The sequence below is a fragment of the Gymnoscopelus braueri genome, assembly GCF_963280865.1.
Source record: "Gymnoscopelus braueri genome assembly, chromosome: 4".
In the NCBI taxonomy this organism is placed as follows: Eukaryota; Metazoa; Chordata; class Actinopteri; order Myctophiformes; family Myctophidae; genus Gymnoscopelus; species Gymnoscopelus braueri.
This window is the reverse complement of record NC_137605.1, coordinates 50,009,598-50,027,855: the sequence shown is the minus strand read 5'-3', so window position 1 is coordinate 50,027,855 and position 18,258 is coordinate 50,009,598. Positions and strand designations below refer to the sequence as shown.

Here is an 18,258-nt window from a genome sequence, read left to right as displayed (position 1 = left end):
ATGATTAGAGATGACAGACACATGTAGATCTACTCTAAAAGCTGACCAGTCATCAGAAAATGCTATAATTGTGTTAGAAATTATGTTTGTATTCAACTAACAGGGGTTAAGCCAAATTGCAAGTTACAGAGCAAGGTAAGTGGCAAGGAAGTACTAGTAAGCCAATCAGAGGTGCTTGCTAGAGGAGCAGATTCAGCAGGTTTGGTGATAGGGCAGGGCTGGTAGCCAATACATTAAGAGGAAGGTGGGACGGGCAGGTGTTTGTTTTACCCAATCACTGATGACATGGGAGGGGGCCTCTGTGACTGAGGCATTCCTGATTGGAGAGCCCTGAGTGAGAGAGAGGGGATTTTCTGTGCAAACTCAAACTTGATGTTTCAGACAGCAAAAAAGAAAAAAAGAAAGAAACGTTGAACACAGTTGAACAGAGAGACAATTGAAGGAAAACATTGTTCACAGAGAGAGAGAGAGAGAGAGAGAGAAAGAGAGAGAAAGAGAGAGAGCGAGAACATAACATTTGGATGTACTGACAATGCCAATGGAGACAGAGCAGCCTGCAGGCAAAGGGGAGCAGGGTTCCATGTGTTTGTTTTTTGTTGTGGTTTGTGGCGGCGAGAGGGAATCTGCGGCACTGCGGAAGAGCACTGTCAGGTACCACCACACACGCCACATCCAGCAACAAGAAGTTCTAAGTAACTTCTCAAATATACTGCACAAACTGGCCACTGAAAGCATCTGCGAAAGCCTACTTTATAATTCAGCGGAATCAGAATGACATTGAAAAAAGGGCCACGGCTGTATACTGCCACTGTGACTGCCTGGTGACATGAATAAATCATAATGAGCCCTCCTGAGTGCTTTCTGCCCTGCTTCCCTTTGCGGGGATAACAACCAAACAGGATCAAAAAGAAGACGAGGATGGATTTATAGTTCACATCAATAGCAAAGACCTGCAAACAAAGAGCAGCTGGAGGAAATGTGCAAAAGCGTCACGTACAGTATGACACTAAAAGAAAGCGATGGGATGAGCAGTCATCTTGCTTGTTTTCTGAGCGGGACCCATAACCAGAAAATCATATTCGCCAAATCTTTCTTTCTCCCAATTAATGTATTATCATTTATTTTTTACTTTTGTCTGTTCTTTTTTTATTTGATTTGATGTGACCACCCAGCAATCTCCAATATTTGATAATTATAAGACACATTTTCCTTCCAAAAACTTTCTCTTATCTCATTATACGTGTCACATTTCCAATTCCATTCCAGAAAGTTTCTCTTATCTCATTATGTAATTTTATTCGGTCACATTTATTATTCCGAACTGCTTTCTTTTTTTGTTTTATTTCTTCTCTCCTTATCTTCAGTGCTTTCTGGGTCTTAACAATGAACATTTCATCTAGAACCAATTTCCTGATCTCTGGTTCCCTAGCTGACAATATGTCCAGATTAGGAGCCAATCACAGCACTGGTCCCGCCCCCAACTCGCTTAACCCTCCTGACTGGTTATAGGTCAATAAGTGAGATGAATGTGTGTCATAAGGCATACCCCGCCCTCTCCTTCAGTTTCATATCAGTAATGCCGTCTTTGGACACCAGTTTGTTAAAAACGAGAATCCCAATAACCATGTTGACCTGCCAAAAGAGAAGAGAAGACACACGATTAAAGCAACAGCATAAAACACAACCTTTTCTTCTTTTTTTTTACAGAAAGAGAAGCACATAGAGCTCTACTCTAAGTCTATGACGGCAGGTGCAGCTAAAATTATAACCATCGCATGCACGCAAATGATTCATGCAAAATGTTTTTGGTAGAGGCTGGACCGCTTTGGGAGCTACAACTATTCAAGATGTCAACGAGAGAAACATCAGGCAGTCAGCGGAGTCAGGGAGGGAAAACGATGGCATCAAAAGTGTGATGCATTGCTCTAATGCACGGACTACTTATGGAATATATGGAGTAAATGTGCCGTGAAGTTCATGCATAAACCATAAGCTCTAAGAAGTTACTGCACTATGTTACATTTTCACTTGTTAGGTACTTACAGTATAGCCTCCATAAAAGTTAACCACATGAACCCTAGCCTCCCTTTTCTGGGCATGTCATAATAGGGGAACATAGCAGATCTACACAACGAGTCGCTTTGTGACGCAGTGTGGAGGAATAAGGGAGGGGGCCAGGTATAGACCTATGGGGGACACTAGTCAACAAAGTACATAGGGTTTAACCCATTAAGACCTGAGGCCGATTCTTACTTATGTCTTCTAAATCTTAACAGTTTTCTGAAAAACGTATGTTTTTATATCAGTGGCGCTTCATGTCAAGGACCCCCAAAATGATATGTATTTGGCGGCCCACCCCCATCTCAAAATATTTAGTTTCACGGACCCCCAGAAGCAAAGATTTGAGTTAAAAATGTTCGCTTTAAAAGAATATAAATATATAAATTTGCACACATTTTCTCGATTTTTCAAAAATAGCAGATCTACAAGCTCATAGTGCTTTTTAATGCTTTTTTTTTGCTCAAATCAAAAAGTGACACAGATGCGTTCCAGATTTTAATGGGTTAAGTGGTTAATATACTGTATGAAACCTGATGTATATTAGTAATACTAGCCACAATATCATGTAAAACCTATAGCCATGATGTCATGCTGCTAACATGCATAAACAACCGTGTGACCCGGATGATTTGATTTCTTTCCGCGTCCATGGATGCATCATTCCAACAAGGTCTTTACCCAGTTTACAGAATGAGGTGGTGAGAGCGAGCCTTTCTTGGCTAATACCAGAGAATGACCCCTGAATGTCATGGATGGGAAAAATGAATTAACGCCCTAAAAACCACTGGTAAGATGAGAGCTAATTGCTTCTGCTAGACTCCGCAAGGGACTCGGCTTAGCACAGAGGCTTTAAGAAGCAAGCATGGTTTTTAGTTTGCTTGTTTTCTTTGAACGATTTGGGTAGAAAAAGGCTTCTGTGGGACACCGAGCCAGAGAGAGGAAGTACCAGGACGACAGCAGCGGCAGGTCCCACAAACGCATAGAGAAGACCTCCTTCCAGAGACAACCAGCAGCTGAAAGAGGAGGAGGAGGAGGAGGAGGATTGAGTGAGGAGAGAGACAGCGAGAGAATATGGGGAGCGAAGAGAGGAGATGAAGTGTTGGGTGAAGAGAAGAAGGTTGGGGGGTTGTAAAGAAGACAGAAGGCGATGGAAGTAAAGCAATGAAATGAGAGAATGGTAAAAGATAGATGAGGTGGGATTGGCATTGGGGTGAAAAACAGAATGAGGAGAGGAAGAAAGAGGTTAATTGCAGCCATGCCACACATGCAGTATACAATAACCCTAGCTATTCAGGGAGACAAAGCGTACAACATTGCAGATCTACAGAGAAATACGGGAAGCACTGCAGATGGTAGTAAGTCTAAGACTGCAGATGGCAGTTACTCACTAGTTGGGCGTTCCGTATCCCTTTGCCTTGGTGAAGCCCACTGAGATTGCCACCACCAGGGCAGGTAGTCCTATAGGGCATGAACACAAAAGGTTTATTGGTCAATGCTCGGACGTAAAGAGAGCGAGTGAACAAAACCAATGACAGATTTTGCGTACAGAGAGACATACAGACAGTGAGAGAGAGAGAGAGAGAGAGAGAGAGGGGAGAGAGAGAGAGAGAGAGAGAGAGAGAGAGAGAGAGAGAGAGAGAGAGAGAGAGAGAGAGAGAGAGAGAGAGAGAGAGAGAGAAATAGCATCGATGTCGGGCAGAAACCCTGTATCTCCGTATTCATCTTTTAATTCATTTTTTTCATAAAAGCCCTATTTTATACTTCGTTGAATGACAAAAGTAGCGAAAATAGCTGAAATCTTTGGCCTATAACGACATGCCCAAAATAGGGACGCCTGGTTCAAAGTGGTTAAGTCTGTCTGTGGGTTTTATAAATATTTAACCAACGTAAAGTATTTACCACTTAAACCCTATATACCTTTTTGACCCAGGTCCCCCAGGGGTCTGTGCTTGGCCTCCTCCTGTTTTCACTAGTAAAATGTAAATCGGCTATCTCTGCAGGATGTTGGCCTATCATGACATGCCCAGAATAGGGATGCTATCGATCATGTGGTTAAGAAGAGCTTGTGACTAGATAATAATTACATTGGATCCACTGGAACATTATATATATATATATATATATTTTTTTACATTTTCCTGTAATGACGGTTTCGACCCGACAGCACGGACATGTAAAACAAGCAAAATAAAAGCGGATGCCCACCCCAGCCGAGGCACAGGAAGCGCTTGCGTATGATGCGATTCCTGAGGCGGCCTGTCACTGCCATGTAGGACTGCCATGCCTCCGTCAGGACCCAGCAGAAGGACGACAGGAAGAAGAAATGAAGAAACGCAGCCACCAGCGTACATAAGACCTGAAAACACACAAAATACAGTACGTTAGTGCTCGGAAATATATCAACCCTGAAATATACTTCATTGTACAATGGAGGCGTACAAAAAGAGAGAAAATAGAGACGTGACGATGTGACGTCGTATCGCCCAGTCCTAACAGAAGAGAGCGTATACACATGAACGTCTACAAATTGTTCAGCCAGTTGGCGTAACAACGAACCAGCCTATCGCAATTGTCCGTCAGGCTATGGGATGCCAGTTGGCCTAATGATGGATTAGGGACTCCCTCTTCCTTTGGTGTTTCGCTCAAGTGGCGCCTAAACCTTAACCTTTAACTTCACAAAAACTATGCCTAAACCTAACCTTAACCCTAACCATAACCTCACAAACACAATGCCTAACCCTAACCCTAACCTCAAAGAAACTATGCCTAAACCTAACCTCAAAACCATGTCGACCTGGGCTAAACACCAGGAAATGAAAGAGTCTGCGATGATTTAGCCAATTGCAGGCCAAACAGCCCCACAGCCTATGGGATGTAGTCTATCCTAATAACCAAACTTTTGTTATCATTTGCAGGGCTCTTCAGTGCAAGGATTTCACTCATACTGTATGTGCCCCTACACATAGATCAGTGTTTTCACTCACATTTGCCCCTAAAAACAAATATGTGAGTAAGAAAAATTATTTATTAGCACAGTGTGCAAGTAAACATTATCATCTACCGTAATAGTTTCAATCCAAAGTAAAAGGGCATTTGTTCGAAAAAAAACTTTTTTGTAATCATAATACTCTATTATAACCCCCATAAGCCCCATGCCTGTTCCTAATTGCAAGCAATCCCAAATCCATTATTGTCATCGGTTTGGATAGTTGTAATTGCATATTGCCTCTGGACAGCATGCACAAGAGAGTGAGAAGATAGAGAAAGAAAGAAAGAGAGTGAGAGAGTGAGAGAGGGAGTGCGTGCGTGCGTGCGTGCGTGCGTGCGTGCGTGCGTGCGTGCGTGCGTGCGTGCGTGCGTGCGTGCGTGCGTGCGTGCGTGCGTGCGTGCGTGCGTGCGTGCGTGCGTGTGTGTGTGTGTGTGTGTGTGTGTGTGTGTGCGTGCCTGTGTGGGAGGGGGAGAGAGAGAGAGAGAGACAGAGAGAACAAGCACTATTTGCAGGCACTCCACGAACACACTTATTTTTTACAGTCTGGAACACACTCGTATCTGGCAAAATAATGTCACAATTGACAAGATGACAGACATTCTTTTATTCATACTGGTTATAGGTTATAGCTCCTATTGTGAGTTTTTTTAACATCACTGGTTGATGAAGTGATGCCAAGCGTTGCCGCTTCCTTTATCCGTCGTTTCAAATTTCATGCATGGTCCAGCCATATGTTACTAGCGTAGGTTTGAAAAGTTAAATGTCGCCTTCTTGCAGCTTTGAGGCGATTGGCTCTTACCTTATTCCTGGTCTGTGTCTGGCCAATGAGGATAAGGGCGTTGGATGAGATGATGGAGAGGCAGAAGTTGATGAGGATGACCGAGCGCTCGGAGCGAATGTACCTGCGGTGTGAGGAAAACAGAGAAAGATTACGGAACGTTCACTGAACATTTCACGATAGGCCTCCGCTATCAAAGGCTTATAACACGGCTTGGTTGAATGCTTGATTCTGATTGGCCATCAGCGGTGTGTTATTCTTTATTAATGGCCGCTGTACTCAATAACAGACAGCTGTATAATCAAAGACTCGGAGCACCTGCTGCACTGCTTGATTTCTGCCGTATCCAACATGGCGGCCATGTAAACAAACGCACAATGTCATTCACAGCTAAACGTTGCTCTCAAGAATGTTTCGAAAACATTTGAAGCGAGAAATAGACAATCCAGTAACCTAAAAAGTATTCTATTTCATCAACACTTCCTGTTGTTTTCCGAGGCGACCGCGTTGCATTGGACGCACCTGGCATAAATTAATGGAATACTTTTATTACAGCAAGCAATGAAATCCTTTTTTCAACAAAGTTTTGTTGTTACTTTTGGGTCAATTTATGAATTTATTTATTAATTAGCCATGTAATAAGCGGGATAATTGACGGCGAGCCGGTCATTGTTGAGAAATAAACCCCTTCAGGGTGATTAGACCCGTCCACTATCGCGCCCGGGTCTAATCACCCTGTCTGTGTTTATTTCTCAACAATGACTGGCTCGCCGTCAATTACCCCTTGCATATTAACCATTTAAACCCAATATACTCTATTGACCAGGGTCCCCTAGGGGGTCTATACCTATTTGCAGAACGTTCACCAATTTCGCCCATTCCGTTATTATGACATGCCTATAGAATGGGGAGGGATGCTAGGGTTCATGTGGTTCGGTCCTGCAGCATCTCGTGTCTCACCTCCAGACTGACACGTAGATGATGATGAGCAGCAGCAGCGTGAGGGAGGACACCCCGCACCCCACGATCAGCGTCACGGACGGGAGCTGTGTCTTATCCATGTTCTGCAAGGCAAACAGAAACAGAAATGAAGAGAACTCAGAATCAAATTCAAAACCGGGCGTTCTCGTATTCAGCATACATACAAGGGGAGTGGCAAACCTTAGCAAGATGCCTGCAAGCACGCACACTTACACACACAGACACACACACACACACACATGCAAACCCCGCACACACCCAGCGAGGCGTTTGATAGCCGTGGCTAGAGAGAGTCTGGCAGACTGCGGTTCGGGTCTCAGCTGGAGAGCAAGGTGACTCCAAGGTGATTCAGCACAGATACACACACTCAGCCTCAAAGCCAGGGTAAGAAAAACAGCACTCCAGACCAGCCAGCAACCAGCAATATGGATGCACACACACATACACACACACACACACACACACACACACACACACACACACACACACACACACACACACACACACACACACACAAAGGTATACGTTGTCTACTACCGTGAGCTCCAAGCAAAAGTGATGAGCGTTCAGATGAGATATGGCTCTGTGTAGAAGCACGCGGCGGCATACTCCTCTAGCCTGAAACGTTGATGACTAAATACCATCTCCATGCTAGCGCAGCCATTGTGTTGGTTGCCATGGTAACGCTGTAACATGGCAGCGGCAGTTGCAGCAGCAAAGGCTGCAGTGTATCAGGCTGACCCTCCGACAGCATGGTGCGCGAGTGTTGAGCTGTACGCCTGTCTGTGTAAGTGGGAGTGTGTGTAAGTGGGAGTGTGTGTAAGTGGGAGTGTGTGTGTGTGTGTGTGTGTGTGTGTGTGTGTGTGTGTGTGTGTGTGTGTGTGTGTGTGTGTGTGTGTGTGTGTGTGTGTGTGTGTGTGTGTGTGTGTGTGTGTGTGTGTGTGTGTGCGCAGCGCGCGCAGCGCGCGCGCGCGCGCGCGCACGTGCAGTCACTATCTCACTTATTGTGAATAACGGTTTGCTAGCTCATTGACAGCTACTGTACAGTACAGCCATCTTGGCTCATTCCTGTTCCTGACTTCACTGTAATGTTAAATACTGTTTCCCTAACATAAGCCGGCCCGCTTTGCTTTCGGTCTGAGACTGATATGGACTTGGACATTAAATGTGTCTTCCTCCCCTCCTTGAGCCTGCAGCACCGCACGCACGGCATCACTAAACGTTTACTTAACCATCGCTGATGTTCGGGAGGATTGCTATTAACAGGCAGCCTGCTCCAGAGTATTGTCTAGTCTAGACATAGAGGAGGGCTGGAGAGAAGATTTACCTGATGGAAAGCTAATTGGGGCAATATTGTCCCAAATTCAACTACAGTGTGTGTGGCTGTAAATTCTGTTTTATCTATGGTGCTGCTGATTATGTGTGGGCGCTTGCAGCCGGGCTGGGTGAGGTCAGGTGATGGGGACAGGGTCGGTGAGACAAGGTGAGGACAGGGGGACATGGACATGAGGGAATCTCTCCACCCCACCCTCGGGCAGGAGATAATTGGCTGAGTTTATAGCCTGTCTTGTCTCCAGGTTTGATGTGCGTGCCGGGGCCAAGTTAATTAAATCCCCCTGATTAATCTGCACTGCAGTGAGTTCCTCCTCTAAAAGGAAAGGGGGCGGGGGGGATTACGAGTGCAGTGGCACGGAAAAAAGCGCCCGCTGAGACCGGCAAACTTTTACAGCCTCTCTCTCTCTCGACCAATGGCGGGGCTGGGCCGGCAGGGTCTTGCGAGAGCCCTAACCCTCCAAAACACCCTGATCAAAACACATGAATCCATCTACCGTCACTGCAGGCAGAGAGAGGCTCGCTCTCCATTTATGAGGAAGCAGTTGTCAAAGTCCATCTCTTGTGATTCACTCTGTAAAATGTTTCAAAGAGATTTCTGGGAGTTTAGGGCTATTTGTTGCTATCAAAAGTAAAGTATGCCTAAAAACAACCAAGCGATACGGAGAAATCTGATACCGTGAGTGACGCGGGACGTTCCAGGATGCCCGACATGCTTGTGATGGTTTAAACGGCACAACGTGCGCTGCCCCATGGCCATGCACGCACGCCGCTCCGTTTTGACCTATTTCTCACCTCCCCAAGAAAGTGGGCTAATTGGTCAAAGGGAGGTCTGCAGGTGCTACAGAATCCACTTTCCCCTGATAGCACGCATTCAAGACGAAACACAGAACTACACAGGCAGCGAGCAAACAAATACAATCACAACCATTCATCCACCTCGCCCCCACCCCCCCCCACCCCCTCCAAACAAGCCAAGAAAAGGCAGCAGCACACTGGGTTCAGGTTCGGGGCTCTCTGGCTTTCACTGCAGTGCATTTTTTCTCTCTCTAGTTTTCTCGTTCTAAAGCCTGCAGCTGAGTGTGGTACAGCAAAATGGACAGGAGAGATGGCAGGAAGAGACTGAATGATGGAGAGAACAGAGAGAGGGTAGGGGGAGATGAAGAGAGAGCAAGAGAGAGAGAGAGAGACAGACAGAGAGAGAGGCCTACGGTGTATGGACGAAGAAGTGCAGTGGGAAAGTAAGTAACATTATGTGATAAGATGACCAAGGGATAGAGGGTAGGGGCGGGCGGCGGACAGAAGTGGGAGATGGAGAGAGAGAGAGAGAGAGAGAGAGAGAGAGAGAGAGAGAGAGAGAGAGAGAGAGAGAGAGAGAGAGAGAGAGCGAGAGCGAGGCTGGGGTAGTTATCATGCTGGGGCTGTAGGAGGCTAGTTGCAAACAGAGAAGGCTGGGCCATTTAGGAGGCTGCTATGTGTTGCAGTAGGAATAATTTGCATGGTAACCATGGGTGTCTCTCAAAACCATCAGCATAAAGTGGGGGCAGGGATAGCAGGATGGAGCGGGAGCCAGGAGTAGACTAAACACCCACCCTTCTCCTCTTTTTTGGGGGGCTGAGAGAGGCTGACTCAAATTGACACAATTTTTGCTTTCCCTTAGGCATGGGAAGCCAGCCTCCAGGGCTGAATGGCCTGTCACCTGTCCAGGTACAGGGTGACTGGGAAAGGGGGGAGCGGTTGCAGGCTCGGTTCCAAGGAGAGGCATGAGCAGCCATCACATGGTGGAGGAAGAAGCTAGTTAGCAAGCTATACATGCTACTGCTCGCTTGCTGCTACTGCTGCCGCTGTAGCACAAAGCCACAGCCCCCCGCTGCCCACATACTGTAAGGCCTACACTACACACCTATCACACCCCACCCGCTTTCTCTCCTGGTTCCACACCATCAGTGTTTGATGCTAGCTAGCTGCACTGACAACAACGCTTGCAAAAAAAGAAACTACACTACGTTTCAATGCCTGGCAGCTTGCAAGAGGTGCACCGCTACCGTCCCCATATTTAGGCCCTTTGACCATCAACCCTTCATGCTACATTCTCTTGTGTTCCATTTTTGTTACAGACATTCTTTTTTGACCCTAACGTGCTGCCTGTGCCTGCCTCTCCTTTTAGGGACGTGCAGCAGCCAGCCAGCCATCCAGCCAGCCACCACAAAGAGCATCACGTCCTCCCCAAGTTATATAGCTTTAAGACAGCCTCTGGTGCCCATTCTGTTACCAGGGCAACTAGTGAACAAACTGCTTTCAGAGGCAGTTTCCAGTCTAATAATAACTAATCGCGCTGAATGAAAATTCCACACACAAAGACACTGCCCTTTTCCCCAAAGAAACTGGGACACGTATGTTTCACTGTGAGATCCTGCAGTGATTTTCTTCTTGCTAACATTTCCTTCAGCCAACAACCCCCCCAGCCCCCCCTCCATCCAGCCTCTGTCCATCTGCAGTCAACGTATCAGATTGTGAAGGAATCTGTGTTTCACAGCCCTCAATTTTTATCATTAGAAAGCTCTTTGCACATTGTATTTGATTGTCATGCGGCACACTCTCTCCCTCTCTCCCTCTCTCTCTCTCTCTCTCTCTCTCTCTCTCCATATGGCCCAGTAACCATGGAGACATGAGAAGGAAGGAACCACATGATTTGATTGTCAAATGTGTTAAGATATGCAAATGTGGACATCAATTGTTAATGTTATATACAGGGTGGATGCAGGCGTATAGATAGGACTGTTAGAGATCATATCATCTATGAAAGAAATCTTCAAATGCTCAACAGCACAACAACAGCATCACCATGTAATATATGCAAATCAATACATTTTTGCCCAGTAAACATCCTGTACATTGGGGGGGTTGGAAATGTACACAGGTAGGCAAACAGCATTGAAATAATAAATAAAATAAACGCCTAACCTATATTCCCCTCCAGGTGGAAAGATCATGTCAAAATCCTTTATTTAGAGAACATTGCCTTTTTTTCTGTATGGCTTTGGCATGTCGAGAGATGGAGAGAGAGAGAGAGAGAGAGAGATAGAGAGAGAGTGGGGGGAGAGAGAGAGAGAGAGGGAGGGGGGCGCAAAGGGATCTGTTGATATGTAATGATACAATGACGCCCTTTTCCACACAAAACACCGGTACAGATACATTCATTCACATAACCCCCCCCCCACCCCCCCCCCCGTTTCGGATCCCTTCTTTATAGCATGAATATAGAAAAGCAGGTGTTGAGACTTACCATGTCGGGGTTTATCCGTGCTAAATGGCGAAGGTGGACAGTCTGTCACACACGCATCTGGTTCTCAGTGTGTCGACACTGAGCACGGCTCTGCAGCCCCTAGAAGACCAGGACCCGAGCAGCGAGGAGCTGCAGGATGGAGAGAGACAATGAATGAGAAAACAAACCACCGGCTAAAAAAAGCGATACAAATGCAGCGATCCCCCCGATACAAATGTAGCGATTCAAATCCTATCCCCACTAACACGCTACACACCGGCAAGCCCAGCTATTTAACCCTGATCCACTTTACATCTCCTCCGCCGTTTGCAGAGGCAAACGCGCAGAAAACGCAGTGAACATAGTGATGATGAACCAACGGTTCTCTCTCTCTCTAACGGTCGGTCGCTGATGTGGCTCCGTGCGGCACACAGGGTTCTGCTGCCTGGCCAGGCTGCTGTTGCAATGGAGGGGAAATACTGTATAAGCACCGATGAAATGAAATGAAACACTCCCGAAAACTATGTAAAACACAATTCAAATATAACAACACAAAACAATAATAACAATAATTTTCATGAAGTTAATTAATTTAACTGAATGAAATTATTGTTATTATATAACAGCTGCAATAAATGTAATTAACCGAATTCAATTTATTGCAGCTGTTATTAATAACATTGTATTCTCGTGATTATTATTATTTGTAAAACATAGCCTCTAATAAAGCTGGGCCAGCATCAGTGAACTGAACTTAGGTGCCAAAAATAGCTTCATGCACTGTAGTGGACTCCTATGGTGGACTGACCTTTTATGACTTTGCTAAAGCACAGGAAAAAAAATAGGAAAAAAAAGACAAACCCACCAACAAAAATCTGTTAATTAATGCATTAAATAACTATTGAAAATGAACAGATAACGCCAAGCAAAAACAAAAAAATCTGTCTCTCTACAGAAAGCATGTGATTGAGCAGTGCTTTGTTTTGGGCTGTCTTGTTCCTCAGAATCCAGATTAATTTGTCATCCACTGACAATAGCAAGCACTTGAAACGTCAATCAGCAGCCTGCATGTTTTTTAAGACAATGAGAAATCTATTGATTCGATTTAATCCTTGTGGAAACTAAATAAAAGGCAAAACAATGAGCCAACGTTTCAGTCATGCCTCTGACTGCAGCCATGGTACACTGCATGTGTGTGTGTGTGTGTGTGTGTGTGTGTGTGTGTGTGTGTGTGTGTGTGTGTGTGTGTGTGTGTGTGTGTGCCTCTCAAACCACATCACTTTGTCGTAAAGGGCCCATACAAGTCCTTTCAGAGGGCTGACACCACCGACACTCCCTGTGTTGTGGAGATTTACTGTGCGGCATGCCTGATTGTAAGCGTCTCTCATTCATTTCATTCAGACATCACCATCATTGTCATTCCCAGAACAATCCACTGTCATTATCACCATCATTCTCACTGACACTTCTGTACTTTTTATCCACAAACTTCTTGCTACACAAAAAGGACCTACAGTTAGCCTGAGCCCTGAGGACGTCTTCATAGTCTCATAGTCTCTTCTAAAGCTTTATTTATACTTAGTTGCGCACCGGTATCGCACATCGAAAATAGCTGATCTACAAGCTCATAACGCAGTGCACCGTGCCGCGTTGTGAACAAGTACATCGGTTATTTTCCATGTGTGCCACCACACTGGCACAAAACCAAGTATAAATCCTGCATACCGGTTTCATTTCAGATACATTGCATGTGAACCTGACTGCTGGCACATCACGTTACTGCTATGCATCACAGTCTCATTCACTTTAGGCAGGTAATTAATTCTCTAAGCAACAGCTAATTCAATGTTTACTTCAACATGTTTAGTCCACGGACAAGCAGTTAAACAAGTAAGTAAGTCTGCCCAACAGGATCACACTGTTTCTCTCTTTGAACTTCATTCATCTCTGAGTGTACAAATGGAACCAAATGTACCCGCATAGCTGTTGGTTCCACATTAATAGTAAGTGTTGATAGATGTAATGCTATTTACCCCATTGCCAGGTCTATACAGAGAAGTTGATGCAGAAAGCAAGAGGGGGAAAAATGCTCCAGATCAAGTTGGGTATGTTACTTTAACAGGTCTTTAGCCCTGGAGTATTAATCACACCGCTTTCTGCTAAACAATTACCTGTCCACCGACCTCTAAAGTTCACAAAGGAACCAATGAGAGAAACATCTTTGCAGGTGGCTCAGTGTTCCAAAGAAGAGCATGCAGGAAAAAATCCATACATTAACAAGAATATCTTTACCTGGCTCCATGGCCAAGTTCATCACCTCTCCACTGACTGTTAAAGGACGGGGTTAGATCAATAACTATCACAAAGGTAAACTTTATTGACCCCCATTGGGAAATGTGACCCATTTGATCCATCCTAACCATTAAGCATGCTCTGCGCCCAGGGACCGGTGCTTTGGTCAAGGGCCCTGGTTGTTGGAGTATGACCCTAAAAGCCTCATTACGCTGTACTTCTGAAGTGCTCCTGAAACCCTGCAGCGTACGTATGCACAGATAAACATGCATAATCACATACTTTACTTTGGAAGTGCTTCTGAGTCATTGATATGTTACATTTCCTCATGACATGGAGGTTTGGTGGTGGTGGAGTTTTGGTGGCTGGTCATTAACTAGTGTGTGTGCAGGGCCGTGTTTAAGCACAGGCAATGTAGGCAAATGCCTATGTCCTGTCGTAAAAGTATTCGTATCAAAATGTACATAAAGTACCAAAAGTAAAAGCACCAAAATGTTTGAAAATACCAGATCTCACAACGCGTCGCATTTTGAGCTTGTAGATCGGCTCTTTTCAAATAGCCTATGTATAAAATAGGGCTAAAGTGGTTAATGTATGTTTTAAAATGTAATAATTTATATCTAAAAAGTAACTAGTAACTAAAGTGTTCAAATAATTGTTGTGGAGTAAAAGTACAATATTTGCCTCTGAGATGTAGTGGAAGTAGAAGTAAAAGTATAGACAATTGGAAATACTCCAGTAAAGTAAAAGTACCTCAAAATTGTACTTAAGTACAGTACTTGATTAAATGTACTTTAGTTACTTTTACACCACTGTGTGTGTGTGTGTGTGTGTGTTGTGTGTGTGTGTGTGTGTGTGTGTGTGTGTGCATGCGTGTGTGTGTGTGGTGCATGCGTGCGTGCGTGCGTGCGTGCGTGCGTGTGCGTGTGGGAGGGGGGGTAGCTCTGCTGCCATCTTGCCAGAATTGTTGTGAGAAGAAGCTTCAGTGGAGCTTCAATTCCCAGCCCTCTTCATACCTCATTACATCTGTATCCGTCGCTGCGGATGCAGGTGGTACTTTTGGACAGCTGTGAGTCGGACAGTAACTTTTTCCGAACTGCATCGCTGCATTGCTGCATCTGAAACCCATTCTGAAGCGAGCAGTATAATCAAGCGATGAATTGTCTTTTTGGCGTGGGAGGAAACTGGAGCCGAACCAGAGGAAACCCTCCGTAACACGGGTAGAACATACACAATCTCCACACTGAAAGGCCCCTGTCGGCACAAAACCGGGGTCAGTTCTTGTCACGCGGCAGCAGCAGTGCCAACCGCCAGAGCTCACCGTGCCACCCGTGCCATTTACCCATGATGGAACTATCCCTGCCAAATCCAGGCCCCACAGAAACTCTCAACAGGTTTAGCCGAGACAAAGCGTGAAAGAGTGCGAATGGAAAGCGCCGAAAGCCAAAAAATCACACAGGTACAAGGAATGAGAGAGAGAGATAGAGAGACTGGAGATTCGGGGGACACGCTGTAGAGCCGTGTTTTAGCCCCAGATGAGGCTCAGTGCTGACATTAGCACATCACTGCTAACAGAAATCCAATATATTACAACTCAGCAGCATAGCCTCTCTCTATGGATGACACGATTAGGCCTCTGTCCCAGGGGGGCCGACAGAGGCCCACAGACGGACTTGCCCCCACCGTCTAATTGGATCATTTGGGTGGCAATCCAGCAGCCCTGCATGGGTGAGATGGTCTGCCATGGATAGCCCACATGAATGAAAACCAGTCTGCCAGGCACACAGCACTGAGTAGGTTTTCTACGCATGGAAGTAACAGGGATACAGCACAAGACTCACTGGTAAGGTCACTTAAAGGAACACGTCACCCATTTTCAATCTTATCTTCATATAATTGGTCCCCAGTAATGCTCGTTATAAGATGGCATCGCATCATTTCTATATACTCGTTCTGTGTCTCAGAGGTGGGGTGTGGACAGTTCAGAAACCTGCCTACCAATGACGTCATTGTGGGATTCTAAGCTACAAAGATAGCACACTGAACCGTTGTTGTTCTTGCATCAATAATAAGAAAATAATATAGCCGCAAACAGTAATATGGGGGCCAAGCAATGCAATATGCAAAACACAATATGCAATATGCGCAATAAGCCATAGAAACATAATAGACTGAACTTGAGAGAAAGAAGACCATGCAATTAAACAAATGAGCATTGGAAACAGCTGAGCAGAGATTCTGAGGGATTGTGGATATTAAATGCATGTCTTTATTATGTTGCTTTATCAAACTCTTGTTAAAAACGCAGTTATCAAGACAAAAGTTTGCCAATTTCTCTGCTTCATCTACACAACAGAAACAAATTGTAGTATTATAATTAGTCTATGGTTTCTCATCACTATTGCCAGTGGGTTAGCCGGGGCATGGGATTGAACCCGTTGACCTTCTGTTTCCCAGGCGTCCTCTCTACCAATTCAGCTACCATGTGCCTTCTGTCATGTGTCATAGAATGGAAAATAAATACTGTCCAAAACACCATTTCATATTGTCTTTAAAAAGTGGACATGCTTTAATTAATAAAGTCATGATTTCTGTGCAAAAAAAAGTCATTAAACCTGGATAAGTCAGGGTTCAAACCAGGGACCTTGTAAGACAGGTAGACACATACCGACTGAGCTACTGCAACCCCAGAATTACCATTTGAGAGCACATGCGCAGCTGTTTTTATTGTATTTTATTTTATTTTTTATGAAGCCATTCCCTCTACAATATATTGGCTCATGGAAGCTTCAGTTTTTAACAGTTCGTCAACTGGTATTTTAGATAATGATCCATAGATTATGTGTAGACAGTTTCACGCAGATTACTCAAAACTCCCAGAGAAGTACGGAAAATCATAGGGGTGGAGCTTACTGGTCAAAGTGACAGATGTGTTCCTCATAAGTCAAGGCACATGTGTAAGCAAGTTTCATGCTGTAGGCCTGTTTGCATTTTTAGTAAGTTTGCATTTTCAAACGATTGCTATAGCGCCCCCTTTTGGCCAATCGTCGTAAGATATGTTTCAGCGCTAGAGTCCATATCCTCCAAAAGCAAAACTATTTCGGAGAAGATAAGAACGGTTACTGACAATTTTTTCAAGTTCAAAATTGCATCGACAAAAGACATTTTCATCTCTCTGTTCTTCTGGCCCCATGGTAAAAAAAAGTCAAATGAGTGGGAGACTAAATTAACTGTCAGTCAAAGAAAAAAAGGCAAAACTGGAGAAGCAGGGTTGCCGCAGGATGTGGATTCTGATTGAGACTTGTCCTTTCTACAGGACCACTGTGGACTGATAATGATTTTACATCACAGTTACGAGATTAACAGAGCAAAAATGATAATGGCTGTGTAATTTTGGGACAGATTGAGAGAGAGAGAGAGAGGAGAGAGAGAGAGAGAGGATGAGGAGACGGAGAGGAGAGAGAGAGAGAGAGAGAGAGAGAGAGGGAGGAAGGGAGAGAGGGAGGGAAGAAAGAGCAAGAGAGAGAAAGAAGAGGGGGAGAGAGAGAGAGAAAGAGAGAGAGAGAGAGAGAGAGAGAGATAGAGAGAGAGAGAGAGAGAGAGAGAGAGAGAGAGAGGGAGAGAGGGAGAGGGAGAGAGACAGAGCCAGAGAGTGGGAGAGAGGGGCTGACAACCATTGCTTGTTATTGATTTTGCAAGATTGAAGCTGGGTCCTCCAGTGAAGGCCCGGGCACCATCCCGGATGCCCGCCTCACAGCTCTTATCACACAGTGACAAGGACGCCTCCTCAGACTCCAATTTCTCACCCAAATATTAACTCATTAATCATAGCCGCTTGTCCAAGATGGATTTTAATTTAGCTTAGAACAGCCGTGGTGTGTCTCGGATCTCCCCACTCACACAACACCGGGGCGTTGCCACAAGAATATCCTACATTAAAAGAAAAATGGTGCTTGCCATATTTCTGACATTGTCTCTCTCATATACCGTCTTTCTCACTCTCCCTATCTATCCCGCCTGTCTGTCTGTCTATCCCGTCTGTCTGTCTGTCTGTCTGTCTGTCTGTCTGTCTGTCTGTCTGTCTGTCTGTCTGTCTGTCTGTCTGTCTGTCTGTCTGTCTGTCTGTCTGTCTGTCTGTCTGTCTGTCTGTCTGTCTCTCTCCATCCTCCACAGCAACTCACACATTTCTACCATTATACACATTATGCAATTAAGTGTATCCTAATAGCATAACTGCGCAATATTCCTCTTCCCATTGTCTCTCTATGTCTCTCTCCCACTCTCTCTCTCACTCTCTGTCTCTCTCCCACTCTCTCTCTCTATTGCCTTCTTTCTCCAGGTCTGTATTTACCAAGCCAAACTTTTTTTTTTAATCCTCAGACCGAGGCGAGGAATGTTCTGCTCCTCATCTCTGTAACACAAGTGTACATACTCATCTAAATGCAAATATCCAGCCTGCATTGCAATAAGGCTGTGGGCGCAAAATGTTTTCCTCCCTCTCTCTCTCTCTCTCTCTCTCTCTCTCTCTCTCTCTCTCTCTCTCTCTCTCTCTCTCTCTCT

General features: G+C 45.0%; 1 protein-coding gene across 1 annotated transcript in view; it reads right to left on the bottom strand.

Moving 5' to 3' along the window:
* Positions 1 to 18,258, bottom strand: part of adgrb1a (adhesion G protein-coupled receptor B1a) — a gene marked incomplete at its 5' end in the record, with an annotated part of 103,075 nt that overhangs the window by 14,028 nt on the left and 70,789 nt on the right. Inside the window, 9 exon segments of the mRNA XM_080425945.1 lie at positions 271 to 330; positions 1,547 to 1,632; positions 3,008 to 3,074; positions 3,450 to 3,519; positions 4,267 to 4,417; positions 5,850 to 5,952; positions 6,789 to 6,892; positions 11,428 to 11,453; positions 11,456 to 11,556. Of these exon segments, the coding sequence (XP_080282071.1) occupies positions 271 to 330; positions 1,547 to 1,632; positions 3,008 to 3,074; positions 3,450 to 3,519; positions 4,267 to 4,417; positions 5,850 to 5,952; positions 6,789 to 6,892; positions 11,428 to 11,453; positions 11,456 to 11,556 (768 nt within the window).